The sequence below is a fragment of the Lontra canadensis genome, unplaced genomic scaffold (genome assembly GCF_010015895.1).
Source record: "Lontra canadensis isolate GAN:19392208 unplaced genomic scaffold, GSC_riverotter_1.0 scaffold15, whole genome shotgun sequence".
In the NCBI taxonomy this organism is placed as follows: domain Eukaryota; kingdom Metazoa; phylum Chordata; class Mammalia; order Carnivora; family Mustelidae; genus Lontra; species Lontra canadensis.
The window spans coordinates 22,341,898-22,361,402 of NW_022631009.1; the positions used below are offsets into that span (position 1 = coordinate 22,341,898).

Here is a 19,505-nt window from a genome sequence, read left to right on the forward strand (position 1 = left end):
GTCTCTTAGCACATTGAAGATATCTTTCCAATGTCTTCTGACTTTGCATTGTTGCTATTACTAAGAAGTTAGCTGTTATTAATTGTTGCTCCTTTTAAAACAATCCATCTCTTCTCTCTTAGTTCAAAGATCTTCTCTTTTGTGATTGATAGTTTCTCTACAACATGTCTTCATGTAGATTTCTTCTCATTTCTGCTGTTTGGGATTCACTGGGCTTCTCGACTATGTGAACTGATCTATTTTATTATTTCTGGAAGATTTTCATTTATTATTTCTTCTTATTCTTATGTTCTATACTATTTTTTCTCATTTATTATATTTCTTCATCCTACTTTTTCTATTTTGCAGCCCTGATTAAATATATATTAGATGACTAACTCTATCCTTCATATTTCTTAACCTTTCATTCATATTTTCCATATCTTTTTCATTTTGTGCTAAATTCTCATTAGTTTCGTTATTCTTTCAGTTCATGAATTCTCTCATCTACAGTTAAACTAATTTTTAAATTTCACTTACAGTTGTCTATATTTCTTGAGGTTCTGTTTTTTGTTTTTTTCAATATGACTGTTCACTTTTTATAGCCCTGTGCTCTCTTACTCCATTCAATCTCTTCTTTTAATTCCTTGAATGTAATAGAGTTTAGAAAATTCTCAATCTAAAAATTCCAGTATCAGAGGACATTGCAGGTTAATTATGGTTTTTATTTTTTTTTTAAGTTTGTTTTTGCTCAGAATGTCATGGTTCTCTGTTTTAAAATTTTTTTTTTTCTTTTGACTGTGAGTTCATATTTATTATAGCTTTATTTATGGGAATTTCTTCAGACACTCACTTACCACTTATTCAATAATGGTAATTTACCTTGCAGTCTTCAAATTTATTTTTGGTTCACCATAGTATTGATGTATAATCCTTTGAGGTCTCAGTTTTATTGGGGGTTCTCTAGTATCCCTAATATGGCAGGCTTTGGGATTTGTCTAGAGTCCTCTGAGCCCTGAAAGGCAGCGAAAATGGAAGTGAAGTTTGCCACCTTCTGCAAATTTTCTGAGAGAGAAAGCTGGTTTAATGTTCTGTGTCTCCCTCTTGGTTCTTCCCTTCACTTAGTTTTTTGTCTAACATTCTTTGCCTTTTAACCAGTTAACTCATTTATTTAAGAAAGTGTTTCTCAGATGGTATCCAGAATTTTTGGTTTTCAGGTTAAGGGTCAAAGTACCAGTTTGCTGCCTTGCCAGAAATGAAAGACCTATTGTATCTGCCAATTCTTTTAGTTATTACCATTAATAAAACTGATACTTTGTCTGCTCTTTCTGGATATTTAATTATATGTATGTTAGACCCCTTGATACCTAATTACATGTATGTTAGACCACATACACATTAGATCACAACTCTTGAAAGCTCCATTCTTTTTTTAAATTTTTTTATAAACATATAATGTATTAGCCCCAGGGGTACAGGTCTGTGAATCGCCAGGTTTACACACTTCACAGCACTCACCATAGCACATACCCTCCCCAGTGTCCATAACCCCACCCCCCTCTCCATACCCCCCTCCCCCACCCACACCACCCTCAGTTTGTTTTGTGACATTAAGAGTCTCTTATGGTTTGTTTCCCTCCCGATCCCATCTTGTTTCATTTATTCTTTTCCTACCCCCCAAAACCCCCATATTGCATCTCCATGTCCTTTGAAAGCTCCATTCTGATCCTTGTTTGTTTTCCTTCACTAATTCTTCCTTTTGTGCTTTAGTTTGGGCAATTTTTATTGACCTATTTTTGAGTTCATCTATTCTTTCCTCAGCCTTGTTCAGTTTGCTAAAGCACCCAACAAGGAAATGCTTCATCTCTGTTATTATATTTTTTATTTTGGCATTGACATTTGACTCTTTTATAGTTTTCATCCCTATGTTGAAATTCTCCTTCTGTTCATACACGTCGTCCTGGATCTTTAATGTATCAGTCACAGTTATGTTAGAGTCCCCTCTGATAGTTCCAGCCTCTGGCTTATCTCTTAGTCTGGCTCTCTTATTTAACTCTTGACTATGCACTTGTTTTTTCTTGCAGTTAAAAAAAATTTTTTTTAACTGAATACTGGACATTGTGTGGGAAGAACAGTAGGTATTGTTCCCAGAGTGGGCAAGGATCAATGTTTTTGCTCTATTAGGCTCTGTAAGTATTAGTTAGCCTCACTGGGTCACAACTGCACTAACAGAAAAATGGGAATAAGCCCCAACTTCATAGAAATACTGTATGAAATATGTAAAACATAAATGTAAAATATTATCATCACTTACCTGGTGATAGGCCTTAGTACTTATGTTTAGTAAGGCAACTAGATTATATATACTTGATTTTTATCTCCAAATGGTGACATCTTTTTTTTCCTGTTAGTTAAAAAACTCACATTTCATTTAAAAAATTCTAGTGAGATGAAAATGTACAAATTAGAAAGCCAAATGCCTCTACACATTCAATTAATACCATACTACAATTTTGCATTCCTCGACTCCTTCAAAAAAAACATAAAAATTGGTGTCACTGTATTTGATTCAATGTTTATGAACACACACATGAAAATCAGAGATCTTCCAAATATTTATTGAGTATTTACTTTCAAAGTAGAAACAATAATTTTCACAGGTGGTTTAAAGAAAGGTCCCCACTGTGATCCCTACCATATTTTGACTGTATGTGGGAGTGGGGATCATTTCTTCCTTTAGAAACAGAGAATTTGGAAAGTATTGAGAAAGATGGTAACAGAAAGTATGAGAAAGTATTATGCTCTGAAAATGGATCAGGTGAGATCAAACTGTTAGTTGAAGAGGGACTTCCTGGAGCTGCATTCCTAGAATTCCTGGCCAGAAAGGACAAAAGTGCTTGCTTGCTTGTTCTTAAGACCTGGGCAGCATTTCCTCCATGTCTGCGATGACATAAGAGACAACCGCCCAAACAGCAGCAGCCACATTCATCTGCTTTGGATCCATGACAGTCATGGTATCTCCATGGGAGTGATGGAAGGAGAAATATTTATAGAGGTCATCAACTAGACTGGCTCCTGGGAAGGAAAGAGAAAGAATTTTTTAAAATTAACATATAATGTATTATTTGCTTCAGGAGTACAGGTCTGTGATTTATCAATCTTACACAGTTTACAGCGCTCACCATAGCACATACCCTCTCCAGTACCCATCCCTCAGCCACCCCATCCCTCCCAACCTCCTTCCCTCCAGCAACCCTCAGTTTGTTTCCTGAGATTTAGAAACTCTTATGGAGACACATCGTAAGAGGCTCTTGATCTCAGGAAGAGGAAGAATTCTTAGTGAAGTATTTTGACAGAGATGTGGAAGAACTGCTCAGAAACCACTGCTCAGAAACTACTCTTCCCCACTTCACTCTTCCTGCTCCTACTGCGCAGGCTACCATGGCAAAATCATTACTCTCCCAGGCTGTCTGGCAGCAAGAAATGGCCAAGTGGACACCATACTTACTACAAGGATATGAGTGGCAGGCTTTAGGAGAGTTCTAGGAAAGTCTTTACTTTCCCAACAACAGTCAGGAAAGTGCCCTTGTGCTGTGTTAAAAGTAGATGAAAAAAAAAAAGTAGATAAAAAGTTTGGAAGTGCATGGGGCTAAAAGCCCCCACATTAAAAAGGGCCAAGTGTAAAGACAAAAGGAGCCTGGATTTAGAAAACATCGCTGGGCCACTGAACAGGCTCTCCAATGCCTACTTCTGGACTATTGGCCACATAAAAGAAAATAAACATTTATTTAAGTAACTGATACAAATATCCTATTTATTTATAAAAAGATAACATTTGCAGGGCATCTGGGTGGCTCAGTGGGTTAAAGCCTCTGCCTTCAGCTCAGGTCATAATCCCAGGGTCCTAGGATCGAGCCCCGAATCAGGCTCTCTGGCCCCGAATTGGGCTCTCTGCTCAGCAGGGATCCTGCTTCCCTCCCTCCGTCTCTCTCTGCCTGCCTCTCTGCCTACTTGTGATCTCTCTCTGTCAAATAAATAAATAAAATCTTAAAAAAAGAAAAGATAACATTTGCTTTTGTATCTGCCAGAGTGCAAATTATGTACCTTCCTGGATACAAAAGAAAGCCCATACTCTTTTGCTCAAGGTTTCTTCTCAAATCATGGAGGGAAGGATATGATACTTTCCATAAAATTTCCCAACAACCTCCAAGGGCATTAGCAGGTACCTCTGCCCCACTTACCAGCTTTCTTCTTTCTCTAGTGAAGCTTTTCTCTAGCTTCCACCATGGACCACAGCCCTGGGGAGTCTCTGCCACCCCTTAGTCAACCTTAGGAACCTCCTGGGCCCAGTTTGTGGATTCCAAATGCAGTTCTTTATCCTCTGGCCTTACTAACTTATTGACGTACTGTCTTATCGTGAACTACACACACATAAAGTTGCAGAGAACGCAAGTGTGTATCATGATGGGTGACAATATATAAAAGTACGCGTATGTCCACAGTCCAGTGCAAGGAAGATATTACCAGTACCTCTGAAGCCCATTTTATGAGTTCCTCCACCCCTTGCCAATCCCTTCCTCCCTCCAGAGGTACCCATTTTTCCATTCTGCTTGTGTGTTAAACACTCCTTGACTTTTTAAAAAATAGTCTCACTGTATGTTTATATGGCATTACAAATAAATAAGTAAATAATTGTTTAACACTGTCTGCCTTTGAAACATAGACACCAGATATATTTCTGTGACTTGCTTTTTCCCACTCAGTACGTTTAACTGTAGTATTTTCATTCTTTATTGCAGTATATTATTTCATTGTATTTATTTATCCATTTTCCTGATGATGGACATTCAGGTTGCTTCCAGTTTTCTATTAGTATATGTTGCTAGCAGCATTCTTTAGCATCTAAATAAAGGAATGGAATTCCTGGGCTATAGAGTAGGTGTATGCTCAATTTTATCGTGTAATTCTAAAATGCTGCCCTTTTCAATGTGCACTTCTGCTGTCAGTATCTGAGTCCTCCTCTTGTCTTACATCCTCTCTAGCACTTGCTCTTGTCAGGCTAATATTTGCTAATTTGGTGGGTATGAAATATTATCTCATTACGGTTTTAATTTTGTTAGAATTATTAATGAGATTGAACATGTTTTCATATACGTATTTTTGTCATTTATGTTTTCTCTTTTGTGAAATTATTTTTGCCCATTTTCAATAGATTTATCTTTTCTTATTGATTTGTAGGAATTCTTAAAATATTTTAGATGCTAAGAATAAGAAGTATCTTAATTACTACTAGTAGCTTAGTTACTACTGCTTTCCACGTCTTATAATGTGGCAGAGCAAATTCTGTCAACTTCTCTTCCTTCCCCTTCAGGAATGTCTTCCTATTCTTAACTGATCTTTCAGATGAAGTTTGGAATCATTTTTAAATTGTATAAAAAATATTCTTGGAATTTGATGGAGAATGTGTTAATTCACATATCAATTTCAGGAGAACTCACATCTATATATTAGGATATTGTGTTCTTATCCATGAAAATGGTGTATATCCATGAAAATGTTTCTATTTATTGAAGTCTTTTGTAGCATCTTTAAAGTTTTGTGATGCAGCTTGCATACCTTTTGTTAGTTATCTTTTCTCCAAGGCTTATACTTTTTGTCGCTAATTGTAAATTATACATTTAAAAAAACGACATTTTCTGTTTGTGGCTATCCTTTTTTAGCATCAAGGATATATCTGATTCATTAAAAGGCAGGTGTTCCTTCTTTTGTACACTCTGGAGCAGTTTGTGTAAGATTCGAATGATTCGTTTCCTGTTTTTGTCTGCTTGTTTTGTTTTTGTTTTTTTGTTTTTGTTTTTGTAGAACTCTTTACAAAACCATCTAAGTCCCGGCATCTGGGTGTCTGGGTGGTTCAGTCATTAAGTGTCTGCCTTCAGCTCAGGTCATGATCCCAGGATCCTGTGTTGGAAACCTGCATCAGGATCCCTGCTCAGCAGGAAGCCTGATTCTCCCTCTCCCACTCCCTCTGCTTGTGTTCCCTCTCTCGCTGTGTCTCTATCAAATAAATAAATAAAATCTAAACAAAACAAAACAAAACCCAAAAGAACCCATTTAAGTCTGATAATTTTCTTACGGTAAATATTTTAACTAATGATTCGATTTCTATCCTGGTTATTGGGCTACTGGGATTTTGTATTTCTTCCTGAATTAACTTTGGAAATTATACTTTTTAGGAATGTGTGAGTTTTGCCCAAATATTCAAAATAATCAAAATCAAAATAATCAGCATGAAATTACCAGTAATATCCTGTTTTTATCTCTGTTTATGTCTGTGTGTATAGGAATGAACTTTTTTTCATTCTCCATATTAGTTATTAGTGTCTTTTCTCTTTTTTGTTCATCAGTCTTATTAGTCTTTTGGAAAAAAAGGCAGGGGGAGCGCCTGGGTGGCTCAGTCGTTAAGCATCTGCCTTCAGCTCAGGTCATGATCCCAGGGTCCTGGGATGGAGCCCTGCATCAGGCTCCCTGTCCAGCGGGAAGCCTGATTCTCCCTCTCCCACTCCCCTGTTTGTGTTCCCTCTCTTGCTGTGTCTCTGTGTGAAATAAATAAATAAAATCTTTTAAAAAAGAAAAAGAAAAAATAAAGACAACTTTTTTGAACACTCTACTATAGAGTGGTTTTCCTTCCATTGATGTCTACTCATATTTATTGTTTCCCTCCTTCTTCCTTATTTGCTTTTTTAAAAATTTGCTTTTTACTTTATTTGCTTTTGCTTTTCTTTTTCTAACATCTTGAGGTGAATGTTCAGTTTATTGCTTTGCAGTGTTCTGTCTCCAGCATAAGCAATAAGGCTACAATCTTCCTCCTATTGCTGCTTCAGCTATCTATATCCCACCAACTCTGAGGAGTATTGTCAAGAACACTGAGTTCTAAATATTCACCAATTCCTGGTTTGATTTTTTCTTTGACACATAAGTTAGAATGTGTTTTCTAATTTTTAAAATGCATGGGGTTCCCTTATTTTTTCGTTACTGATTTCTAATTGAACTGGTAGAGAATGCAGGTTATATGATACAGATTCTTTTCAATCCATTGAGATTTTCTCTGTGGCCTATTGTGTGATCCATTTTTACAAATGTTCCATGTGTGGAAAAGAATGTGATTCCTGGGGCGCCTGGGTGGCTCAGTGGGTTGAGCCTCTGCCTTTGGCTCAGGTCATCATCTCGGAGTCCTGGGATCGAGCCCCGCATCGGACTCTCTGCTCGGCGGGGAGCCTCTTTCCCCCTCTCTCTCTACCTGACTCTCTGCCTACTTGTGATCTCTCTCTGTCAAATAAATAAATAAAATCTTTAAAAAAAAAAAAAGAATGTGATTCCTGTGTGTTGTGTATATGTGTGAGATCATGCTTGTTTCTTCAAATCTCTTAACACCTAACGGATTTATTTTCTATTTGAGCTATCAATTTTCAGAGGGATATGTGAAACTGTCCCTCTGTGATTTTGGATTTTTTTTTTTCTTGCAGTTCCAGCAGTTTCTTTTTTTATGTATTTCAAACTTACACTATTAGGGGCACACAAATTTAGAGTTACAGCTTCCTGGTAAATTGAACATCTTTATTAATGCGTAGTTATCCTCTTCATTTTTAGTAATGCTTTTTTTCTTGAAGTTAGTTTTTCCTAATACTTAATACAGCCATACCTTCTTCCTTTACCCTAGTATGTCTTCTCCCATTATTTTACTTGCACTCTTCCTTCCTCCTCATGTTTTTAGAGGCTTCTCTTATGAAGACTTTAAAGCTGAATTTTAAAAATCTAGTCTAACAGTCTGAATTTTAACTGGACAGTATAATTTCTTTATGAAGATTGTGATTACTATTAAGTTGAATTCATTTATGGCATCCTAGTTTTTGCTTTCTATTTGTTAATTGTGTTTTCTAGATTTTTTTTTTCTCCCTTTCCTTTCTTGCCTTCCTCTGTGTTGATTTTTCCCCCTATCATTCCTTCTTTCTCTCCAATCTACTAGTTTGGAGGTGACACACTTTATTTCAATTCCATCAGTGGAGACCCTAGAAATCTTAGCTCACATATTTAGCCAAAGTTAATCAATATCTTATGTAAGGACACTAGGGTCTTTTTGTCTCCAGACACACTCACTGCTCATTCAAAAACATGATCCAGGGAAACAAATTGGCAGATACCCTCACACAAATGCCAGGCTCCAGAGTTTTCTTACCTCTATAAATTCTTGCTTTATCATTTTTCATCTCTGAGGAATTTCTTTACTTTGCCTCATTAAGCCATGTATTATAGAAAGACAGTTATAGTTTTATCCAAAATAGTTTTGGGGGGGAGGAATGTGTCTATAAACTTCTGGTCTACCATGTTAGTAGAGTTCTCTTCCTATAGTCCTCTACTTCTTGCCCTGTGGATTGGACCCTGTTGTTACTATGATCTTCGTGGCCTTAGGATGCTGTCTAGATTTTCTCTATCCCAGCCCAAGATTTTAAAACTCTGTGCCAAGGTTTACCTCTATCTATGTCCCTAAACTTCTCGTTCTGAAGTAGAACTTGGATTTATCTCCATTCATATTTCACACTGAGTTCAGCTATAGTGCTATTAAACAAACATAAGCCAGTGAAGCAAAAAAAAAAAAAAAAGCATAAAAGAAAAATTCAGTGGTCACCTCTGACAACTAATGACCCTAGTGCCTGCCAGGAAATATCCAAAACAGGATGTATTAAGCTGACAATACCTATCAAACCCTTTACCTGTGTGGAGGAAAGTCCTTCCAATTCAATGGTTTTTCTTTCTAAACTGGTAAAACATCTTTTCTGTTAGCCCATAGCTCTGAAAAAGTGGGATCTCACCATCATCCAGCCTGATAATGTAAAACCGTCAGTGGATGGGCTGGAGTTGAGGCCCACAAATATTCAGAAGGTTCGATCCAGTTCAATTGGGCAATTGTACTTGAGTTCCTACAATACTCTGGGCAGTGGTCTAAGTACTGAGGCAGACGTAAAGACGAAAAAGACACAGCTGCTTCTGTCTTTCAAAAGAGAGCTTTTGACAGAGTGTCCACAAGCAATAATAACACAAAATGTACTGAGTGCCATGAGGAAAGGACAAAGAAATAGCAGATGCCTCATGTATCTGAATGACCTTCTTTGGCCCCTAGACTAGGTCCCCTTGCTGTGTGCACTCCATACTTCTCTTATAATCTCCACCACCTTTTGTTATAATTTTATGTTTGACATCTGATTTCCCCACTATACTGTAAACTCTCTGAAGGTAATGCCTCTGTTTTGTTCTCTGCTCTGTCACCAATGCTTATAATATAGTGCCAAATAAAAGATGAATGTGTATTTGTTGAGCTAATGAATGAAATTGGTGAATTTTATGAGTGAACTGGGCCTTGAATGTGTTGTACCAGTCAGAGTCCTTGTAGGAAACAGATGGGTCCTCCAAAAAAGTAATGTGGAGAATTTGATGGAAGGATTATTTACAAAGAGTGGTTGGGGTTAAATAAAGCTCAGAAGAGATGCTGAAGCATCCCAAGGCTGGCAAGAAAGAGACATTACCACTCCTAGGCTTGGAAGGCAAAGAGAGCAGCTCTGACTGCAGGAGAGGGTCACCAGGGGAGCCATGGCTATTTGTAGAAGTCAGGGAATCAATCAGTTTCCTGCCGGTGCCTCCTGTATCCTATGGGGCCTCCCCATGGCCAAACCCAATCATAAGCCAGAGGGAAGGAGTGATTTGTTAATATGCAGTCCATAGCAGTCTCCAGGGCCACAATAGAGAAAGGTCAGGATTGATACGGAGTGGTAAAAGAGAATTTTAACGTAAGTACTTAAGATATCAACAGACAAGAGATGAAGTGAAGACGTTCCAAGTGAAAGAGTATATGAGCATTTCAGTTTGGGTGATGTGTTTGTGTGGGTAACTTAGGTTAATTATCGGCAGATAGATTACTGGTAACCAACTGTGGGAAGTCCTGAATATTAGGCTGAAAATAGATGGAATGTATTAGGCTGAAAATAGATGGAATGGGGAGACTTTGGGAACCAAAGGGCAGGAAGGCAGGGAGACTAGAGTTCCATCTTAGGGACATCTCCAGAGGAATGTAGAGGTGGAGTTGTGTAAACATCATGGTGCTGAAGAGAAGGCTAGAGAAGAGGTATCATCTGGGGGCAGGTGACAAAGACCAGGGCCACCAGAGAATATCCTAGTTTCTGAAATTCTCTAGAAAGCATATGGATGAAGATAATCAAAATTCCCAGTGAAAAGGCCAGAGGTCCATTTTAAAACCAGAAGATTCCTTATGTCATGATCTCACAGCACACCCAGGAGAGACAAATCTGTTTGCTTACTTTGGTAGGAGCAAGAAGCATTTTAACAGAAACTGTGACATTTTAGAACCAGCTGAGCCTGTGAGGAGCATATGCTGTCTGGATCCCGGAGAGCTTCAGGTGGAATACAAATTCATGTACAAGTTAAGGACAAAGTCAAGAGTGAAGTTCAAAGAATGAAAGTCACCAAGGGTAGATGGAAGATGAATTAGAATCATGTACACGAAGAAACAGGAAAGGACATTTCACTCCAGTAGACAGAGTATGGCTCACTTGGGGTTGTTTTCCTGCAATCCAGAGCTTCTTAAAGATACTGCATGATGGGTTATGGGAAAGGCTCCAAATTCCAGACTGAAAAAATAGAAGCAAGATAGACTTGTGTGTGCCCTCTCCAGGCCTCTGAAATTCCTGTTCAGTCTCAGACCGAAAGAACTTGCCTGCCAGATGGGTGGGAATTTGGCTGCCTCCCCTCACAACTGGAGCATTACAGAAGGCATTTCCTCAGAGATCATCGAAGTTCCCATGAACATTTTATATAACTAAAACAACTCTGGAAAATCTGATATTACCAATGAGAATGCTGATAACCACAGGCGATAGGAGGTGGGCCTGTTGGCTGCCTTGCAGCTTTGTCTCGACAATTTCAAGGAGACATTTTATCAGTGACAGCTACTAATCTACAAGACCAGCACTGAGGGAGAGCCTGCATTTCAATTTCTGAGAGCACCTGACATGCTCTCTTGGGTGGAGGGAATGTTAACTCTCCCTGGGGATAAATTGCAGTCTCTTTTGACAGGTATATGAGCTCTGAACAGGGAATCACCAAATGCTTTTTAGAAATAGAAAGCTGGTAGGAAGGAGTCTGCTCTGAAGGCCAATATTCACCCCCTGGAAATAAACTACAGCATTATTAGGGTAGTTCACTGTTAGGAAATTATTTCTAAGGGACACTTGGAATTTAAGGATGTGAAGACATGTATCCTTGAGTATGTCAGCCAAGAAGGCAGACCTACACAGGGAGATATAGCTGAGAACACTACAGGTATTACAGTCAGATAGGCCTAGGTTTAAATTCAAACTCTTCTGCTTAATAACTGAGTGACTTTAGGTGAATCATATAAGGCCTTTTTAGCCTTAGTTTTCTCACTCATGAAATGGGGCTCCTAGGATCTGACTTTCAAGGTTCTGGTCAAAATTAGTAGGCATTCAATTAATACTTTATTACAGGTGTTAGAGATCCATAGGGATGACCCGATATACACACAGCAACTTGATCAATTAAATGCAACTAAAGTTCGAATTTAGTAAGTTAAAGTTTTGACAAGTGTTTTTTTTTTTTTTTTAAGATTTTATTTATTTATTTGACAGAGAGAGAGAGATCACAAGTAGGCAGAGAAGCAAGCAGAGAGCGAGGGGGAAGCAGGCTCCCTGCTGGGCAGAGAGCCTGACACGGGGCTCCATCCCAGGACCCTGAGATCAAGACCTGAGCCGAAGGCAGAGGCTTAACCCACTGAGCCACCCAGGTGCCCCCTGACAAGTGTTCTTAAAGATGAAATAGCTGGGCCATGATGTCTATTCTATATGACCCCCCCTCTACCTGGTTTGGATTATTTTTCCTTCTCCTCCCTCCCATCCCTTTCTCTCCTCTCTGAAACTTTTTCTATAAACATTCATGTCAGAAAATATTTTCCAGCTGTGTGACTGGGTGAAGATGGTCCAATGAATATTATAAGAAATATCCAACCTGCCCCATACTGTTCACAGCAGCAGATTCCAATCTTCACAGAGAGATCTCAGTAATGACTGTGGTCGTGCAGGATACTGGAACAAGATTGAATACCTGCTAATTCCTGAAAAGATCGGGGTGGGGGGGGGAGCAAATATACAAAGATTCTCATAGCCTCTTCTTTTCATAGGTTGACTCTCATTCATTTGTAATCAGTGGATTTTCATGTACACAAATTAGGCAATTCATGCAATGAGAAGTTTTTGAAAGACATTTGAAAGCTTTGAAAGTTTAAATTCAAGTCTGTTATTTCAGCACATACATTGGCTGCTGCAATGTTGCATGAAAGATGCACTAACAGGCAATCAGCTGTGGAAAATCCATTTCTCCTTTATAAACAGATCTTGAACAGTTTGGGGTATGCAATTTAATTGCAATGGAATGTATTACAGACATTCCCCTGATCATAATTGTGGGGTTAGAGAAGAATGTTATGGTCTTAACTTATTCCCTGCAAGAAAATGGTCCCCCTAGTATCTATAAAATCTAAAAAGACATTTAAACTTTAATTAAAATTATTATTTCTTTTAGCAACATTATCAATGAAAAACATTATTGCCAAAACAATTAGAAAATCAATTCATGGACTTAGCAAACATTTAATCTTTCTTTTCAAAAAGGACAGCTTTATCCCTATGGTATTAAATCTCATTGAAAATTGGAGTAAGAAGCAGTTAATTAATAGCTTCCTAACCCATAGCTCTCCAGAAAAGAAAGCAACTTCTAAGCAAAAAAGGAAAACAAAAACAGAAAATCCAGTAAATGAAAAGAAAGGACAAGACAAGAAAGGGAAGGGAAAAAATCTCCAATCAAAACTCCATAAAAAGTATTATAATTTTAGTTTCTAAACTCTTAATTTATCCAAGAATTGCTGAGTCTGTGCTAAAAAGGTTCAGGCATAAGCCTGTACCTTCTCTTTGTAAAGCTTGGATTGGCTGCTGGGATAACCTGGACTACATAGTTTAAGTCAACACCGCCAGACCTGGTGAGCTCCATTTCACATGTACCTGAACACTGTGATAATGATTCATCTTTCCATAAAGTTGAAGAGTACAGAGCAGCAGCAAGACTAATTAATCCCTGCTGCATGAAGCTGGTACTACAGACTCACACATAGGAGGAGTAACAAGGACATTGTTTGTTGAGTGCTTCTTGTGTGCTTAGGGCTTTATGGAGATTATTCCATGTAGTTCTCCCAGTTAGCCCATGAAGGGATGATCATCATGTGTCATTAACAGATGGAAAATAGATTTAAGGAACTTGTCTAAAGTCATACAATAATAAGTGGTAGAGATATGATTCAAATCTAGGTGTTCTGATCTAAAAACTGTACCCTTAACCAGTGTTCTCTACCTTCTCTCACTGCCCTATCCCAGGAATCTATAACTACTTTCTCCCTAGTGGGAAACAATTTGCACAATTTATCCCATTCACTGGTCTGGCCCCCCATACCTATTTCTGCCTCATGACATGAAGACAGAAATTCAAATAGGAGGTGTCCTGGATCATGAAACAGTGAAGACTTGAATTATGTTCATACAGTGGACAGCCTGGGACCACCTATCAGAAGATGAACAGCAGAGCCCATCTGTCACCAAGTCCTCTGCTCTGTCTGGGCCACACTCTCAAGGGCCTGCCAGTCCTCTTGAGAGTTTCTGGATGGTTCTATCTAGAACTCCTCCACTCTGATCTCTCATTATCCCACTTTTCACTGTCTAAAAGTACATATATTTTTAAAGTTTTTATTTATTTATTTGCCAGAGAGAGAGCATGAGAAACAGCAGAAGCAGGGAGAGAGGCAGGCAGAGGAAGAAGCAGGGTCCCTGCTGAGCGTGGAGCCTGATGTGAGACTCGATCCCAGGACCCTGAGATCATGACCTGAGCCAAAGGCAGATGCTTAACTGACTGAGCCACCCAGGTGTTCCTAAAAGTATATTATTCTTGTAACAGTTTTATTATTTGCTGACTGTCTTTCCCATTGGGATATAAGCTCCATAAGGGCAAGAACTTTGTCTTTTTGTCCCACTTCCCAATGCCTAGCATGTAATAGAACCTCAATAAATATTTGCTGACTCACTAAATGGATAAATAAAAGAATTCATTAAATATCAAATTGGACAAAAGTAGAGAAGAACATTGATTGGTTTTATCCTCTCTCTACAGCAACTTTTGATAAGTAAAGCCTGCTTTCCAGGGATACTACTCTCAGCTCTTGCCAAGTAGGCTCTTATTTCTAAAAACATGTGATATGTCATATACAAGCTGAGATCCAAATGCTCTCTTAAGGATTACACAATATGTTCTTATACCTTCCACCACTGTTAGAGAAATCAACCACAACTTGAAAATAGGGCAAAAAGGTGGGCAGCACATCTTTTCAATGTCATTCAGGACCAAAGTCCACCTAAAAATTTTCTAGGAGAATATACTTAGTTTGACTCACTGCTTACTATTGATTAAAGATCGCAGACTTTGTGAATTTATTATTTTAACTCATAGATTTTTGTCTAGTAGAGATGAAAATGATTTCTGTCCCAAAGAACAGATAATCCCAAAGGTTACAATTTATTGGCCTCTAAGACATTAACTAGTTTTTTTAATCTAATCTAGCAATCTTAACTTAATATTTCTTTATTAAATTACCTAGTTTCTCAAATGCTCTATAAATTGGTATTAATATCTTACTGGATTCCTTATTAATTAATTGAATAAAATTCTTTGACATGTGTTTATTTTCTATTTGCATAAACATCATGATTTTACCTTTTAGAAAATTATAACTTAATACCACACATCTACAAACCATAAAAGAAAAATCACATTCACAGTTCTTATAAGTTTCTCACAGTCACCATCTATAATTTTATCCATGAGCACCCTAACAAACAAAAGCACTGACCAAGCACTGATATATATCTGTATCTATGTTTCTGTGTGCAGAATGTTGGGCTTGTCCTTAACCTCTCCCAACCCATTAATATTCTTATTTCTCTCTTGAACAGCCTTCCAACTTCCACATGCGAGTCATAATTTTACCTTTTAAAAAATTGTAATTTAGTACCTTCTACCTACAAACCTTAGGTGAACAATCACATTTGTATATGATAAGGTCCTTATCTTTGAGTTTATGATTTATGTGTGTGTGTATTTATAGCTTCATATATAGCTGGAGAGAAACACCCATACCACTCTGTGCTTCTGTCCATTTTTGTAACACAAAATAACATCAATACTTCTTTGGGAGGGGTGATTTTGAATCTTACTCCTTATTGTATATTGGTCCCAATTTATTATTCACCCTTTGTCCATATAGAAGTCATTATCCACTTCCATAGCCTCTTGTAAGTCCCACCTATCTGAGCCAATGTGATTCCTCATAAATGCTTTTCTGCAGTTTCTCTCCACACTTGGGGAATGATGCTCAATAAGAAAACATCAGTAAAAAAATGGTTTCTGACAGAATGTAGTGTCAGAACATTCAATGTATGTGGGTCTTGGAGTTAAAAAGACTCTAACGATTGTTTCTACTGCAGTATTTATAATGAAAGCCTTAAAATTATCCTGGGTTTTCCAATAATTCTGCTCAAATGAACAGATTTTGATTTCTGGCTACAGATACAAAAAAAAAAGCTATGAAGTTACTGTGCAATAGAAAGCAGGTGTTAAGATACAGACCTTTGGGGCACATGCACCCGAATGTTTATAGCAGCAATGTCCACAATAGCCAAACTATGGAAAGAACCTAGATGTCCATCAACAGATGAATGGATAAAGAAGATGTGGTATATATACACAATGGAATACTATGCAGCCATCAAAAGAAATGAAATCTTGCCATTTCTGATGACGTGGATGGAACTAGAGGGTATTATGCTTAGTGAAATAAGTCAATTGGAGAAAGACAACTATCATATGATCTCCCTGATATGAGGAAGTAGAGATGCAACGTGGGGGGTTTGGGGGGTAGGAAAAGAATAAATGAAACAAGATGGGATCGGGAGGGAGACAAATCATAAGTGACTCTTAATCTCACAAAACAAACTGAGGTTTGCTGGGGGGAGGGGGCCCGGGAGAGGGGGGTGGGGTTATGGACATTGGGGAGGGTATGTGCTATGGGGAGTGCTGTGAAGTGTGTAAACCTGGCGATTCACAGACCTGTACCCCTGGGGATAAAAATACATTTTACGTTTATAAAAAAATAAAAAATTTAATTAAAAAAAAAGATATAAACCTTTGTCTCTGCTTGCCACCTCCCATTCTTTTGGCCAGCAGAGACAAAGGAAATGAGACAAATTGGAAGTATTACATGGACATGCTGTTCTAGACTTATTTCCCATGCTGAATATTAATAATTCTGCAAGACTGGTTGGCAGGAGTATTGCAGAAATGCCTGGGTGAAGAGAAAGGAGTTTTCTACCTATTCAAAGAACCTTTGATTAAACTATGCTACAACCAAAAAGGTTGGCTTGCTGTGGAATTGAATGTTTGCTGTGCATACAGAACTAACTAGCTATCACACAAAGAAAAGAAGCAACAGGTATTTCTCTGCAAGGAAGTCCACCTGAGGGTTGGTATCATTATTTGGAATTGAAATCAGTCTTGAAAGCCTGCAAATGCCTTTCCAGTTACACTGTGGATCTCCATTATCACCCCAATAAGTAGGACAGGCTAAAATTGCACCTTTTGAGGTAGCAAGTATAAATTCACCACTGATGAAGCCATACTTGGTTTCAAAGAAATGAGGCTAGTTGAGAGGGCACACTTAATAATTTTAGGTCATGTCAAACTGGATAGCCAAGATCTCCACAAAATTCCTGTGGGGGCCATTGTCAGAAGCAGAATTATGGGCTGGATGGACCATGAGCCTGCACCGAGATGGGCTTGTTTTCACTTCTAGATACCATAGTGTCAAGGTCACAAGAAGATATACCATGGAAAGTAGGAAACCACATATAAAATAAAGTTTTACTACTAAAAACAATCCCAGCTGAAAAGAGGCTATCTTAAAAATATAATAAAATTTAAGTACTAACGAATAACATGTATCATATCCAGAAACCAGGAAGATGGTGTTATGTGAATCAATTTAGAAGTAGCTTAAGCCAATGAAGAAAACTGATCGGGGAGTGAGAGTCTCTTGATTTCTTTCTATTCTCCATATTCATTTATGTGTCAGACAGCATAAATTTATCCAAGGTAAGTGTGTCCATGATTTTGTGCAAGGCAGGTGGTTCAACAAAAAGATGACAAACTACTTGGCTAATGCTGCAAAATATTAGTAAACTTTCCTCCACCTCAGCTTACAAGAAAAAAACAATAATAGACACATGGTGAATAATTCTTGCCTCAAGCCATCATCCTTGAAAATGGAACAAAATCAGATGTTGAATTCACCAATTAGATGGTGAATATTTTGGTAAATAATTGGCTCAGCTATTGAGCTTTCATTTTATTTATGCAAATAAGCTTTTTCTTTCTTGGTCACCTGAGAGGTTCCCATTTGGCAGTTAAATGTAGCCCCTTTAGCTGACTATCCACTAGAAGGATGAAACTTTCTTTTCACATAAAACCTTCTAAAATATAACTTTCTAAAAATTATTATTCAGTGAAGGAAAAAATAAGCTAAACACAAAAAGCTTTGTGAATTCCAAAACAAAAGAAGTAAATGTTTAAGAAGGAGCCTGGAAATGAATATGCATTTAATGCAAACGTACTTCACTTAAAGAAAAACATCAGTTCCAGAATTATCCATTCAATGCTAACACTTGTGAAAAGATCCTGGCCCATGGCAATCTACTTATAGGGAATCTACAAGGCTACGGTGCAAATTTAACATTTAAATGTAACTAAATTTCCAGTGCATTTATGGTTGGCCCTCATTAATATAATTTTAAGGAAATTCTTATAATGAAGAAATAGTGATTATTCTCAATAGCCACCCAAAATATAATTATAGTACATTTGATTAAATGCCTCTGTGGTGAGATAAATTGCAATTTACACATTTCTGTATGTTCTTTAAGAAAAAAAAAAAAAAAAAAGGCCAAGGATGACAAAGGAAGCTAATGCTACTTTGTGGGATAACATGTCATTAGCTGTTCCATCATTTATGCTGAAACTCCTGAATTACTGGGTAAGGTAAATAGTGCTTGAGATTTGCTGCTATGAACCCTGAAATAGTTTCCAGCACAAAATTTATAAATAATACCAGGAGTCCTACTGTTTTATCTCCTAAGTCATTTTTCTTAAAGACTTTAGAATTCTCGACAAAGGTAAAAATATACTGTCCTTTACTAATTAAACTGGTAAGAAGACCTCATTATGAAGGATATGTAACATGAAGCATGAATTATTTCTTGTTTAATTTCATACAGAATAGGGTGCCTGGGTGGCTTAGTCGGTTAAGCATCTGCCTTTGGCTCAGGTCATGATCCCAGAGTTCTGGGATCGAGTCCCACATCAGAATCCTTGCTCAGCAGGAAGTCTGCTTCTCCCCACCCTCTGCCTGATGTTCTCCCTGCTTATGCTCTCTCTCTCCCTCTCACTCTGTCAAATAAATAAAATAAAATAAAAAGATAATTTCATACAGAATAGAAACAATTGTTCTGTTATTATAAATAAGTTAAATGACTACTTAGGATGATCACGGTGACATTTCCAATGTCGAACTCATTGCTGCACAGCAAGACAGGCCCTAGGGATTCTGCCAAACATGGCTTGGATATATGGCTTTTGAAAAGCAGATCATGTTCATTCATCTGTTATCTACTGAACTCCTACTAAGTACCAAGTACCTTGCTAAGCCCTGGGCAAACAATGGTGGGCATAACTTAAACGTGTCTGCTCTCACGGAATTTCGCAGAGCTTTCCATCTAGTAGAGTATATCTGTAGAAAGGGAGTTGACTAAGATTACATCCAAAACTACTTAGGATGCCACAGATGAAATTCAAAAAGGAAAAAGCCTTGTTCTCCCCAAGTCACTGATTTTAATGCAGTAAAGACTGTTTATGAGCATGTCTCTCACTAGGGCATGGTACAGAGACTGAGAAATAGCACTCCTAATTATTGTCTCCAGGCTATTGGTTCTGTATAATGACATATCATTTAATGATGAAAAAGGTAACAAAATCATGACCATAATCATAGCCAGGATTTGCTAAGTACTTTCTATGTTCCATGGCCTTAACTAAATATTTGACATTCATTATCTTATCAAATCATCATAATGATTCTCTAATTATTATTATCCTCGTTTTACAGATGAATAAAGTTCGGCTTAAAGGTTATGATGCTGATTAGAGGCAAAAGAGTCTGGTGAGAGGATCAGTAGACTTTTTTTTTGTCTTGTGCTGAATTCATCCCTTCATCTTAAAGATGAAGACCACAGGATAGG

The 19,505-nt window shown here is 37.7% G+C and overlaps 1 protein-coding gene across 2 annotated transcripts in view; it reads right to left on the minus strand.

Annotated features, from left to right (window-relative positions):
- Nucleotides 1-2,578: 2,578 nt before the first annotated feature.
- The window catches only part of CPQ (carboxypeptidase Q), a 358,351-nt gene continuing 341,424 nt past the window's right edge, over nt 2,579-19,505 (minus strand). Inside the window, exon 7 of one of the 2 annotated variants that reach the window (XM_032858649.1) lies at nt 2,579-3,054. In XM_032858649.1, the coding sequence (XP_032714540.1) occupies nt 2,891-3,054 (164 nt within the window). In that variant the 3' untranslated portion in view covers nt 2,579-2,890. The remainder of the gene's footprint in view (nt 3,055-19,505) is intronic. The other variant, XM_032858650.1, reaches the window with a different exon arrangement.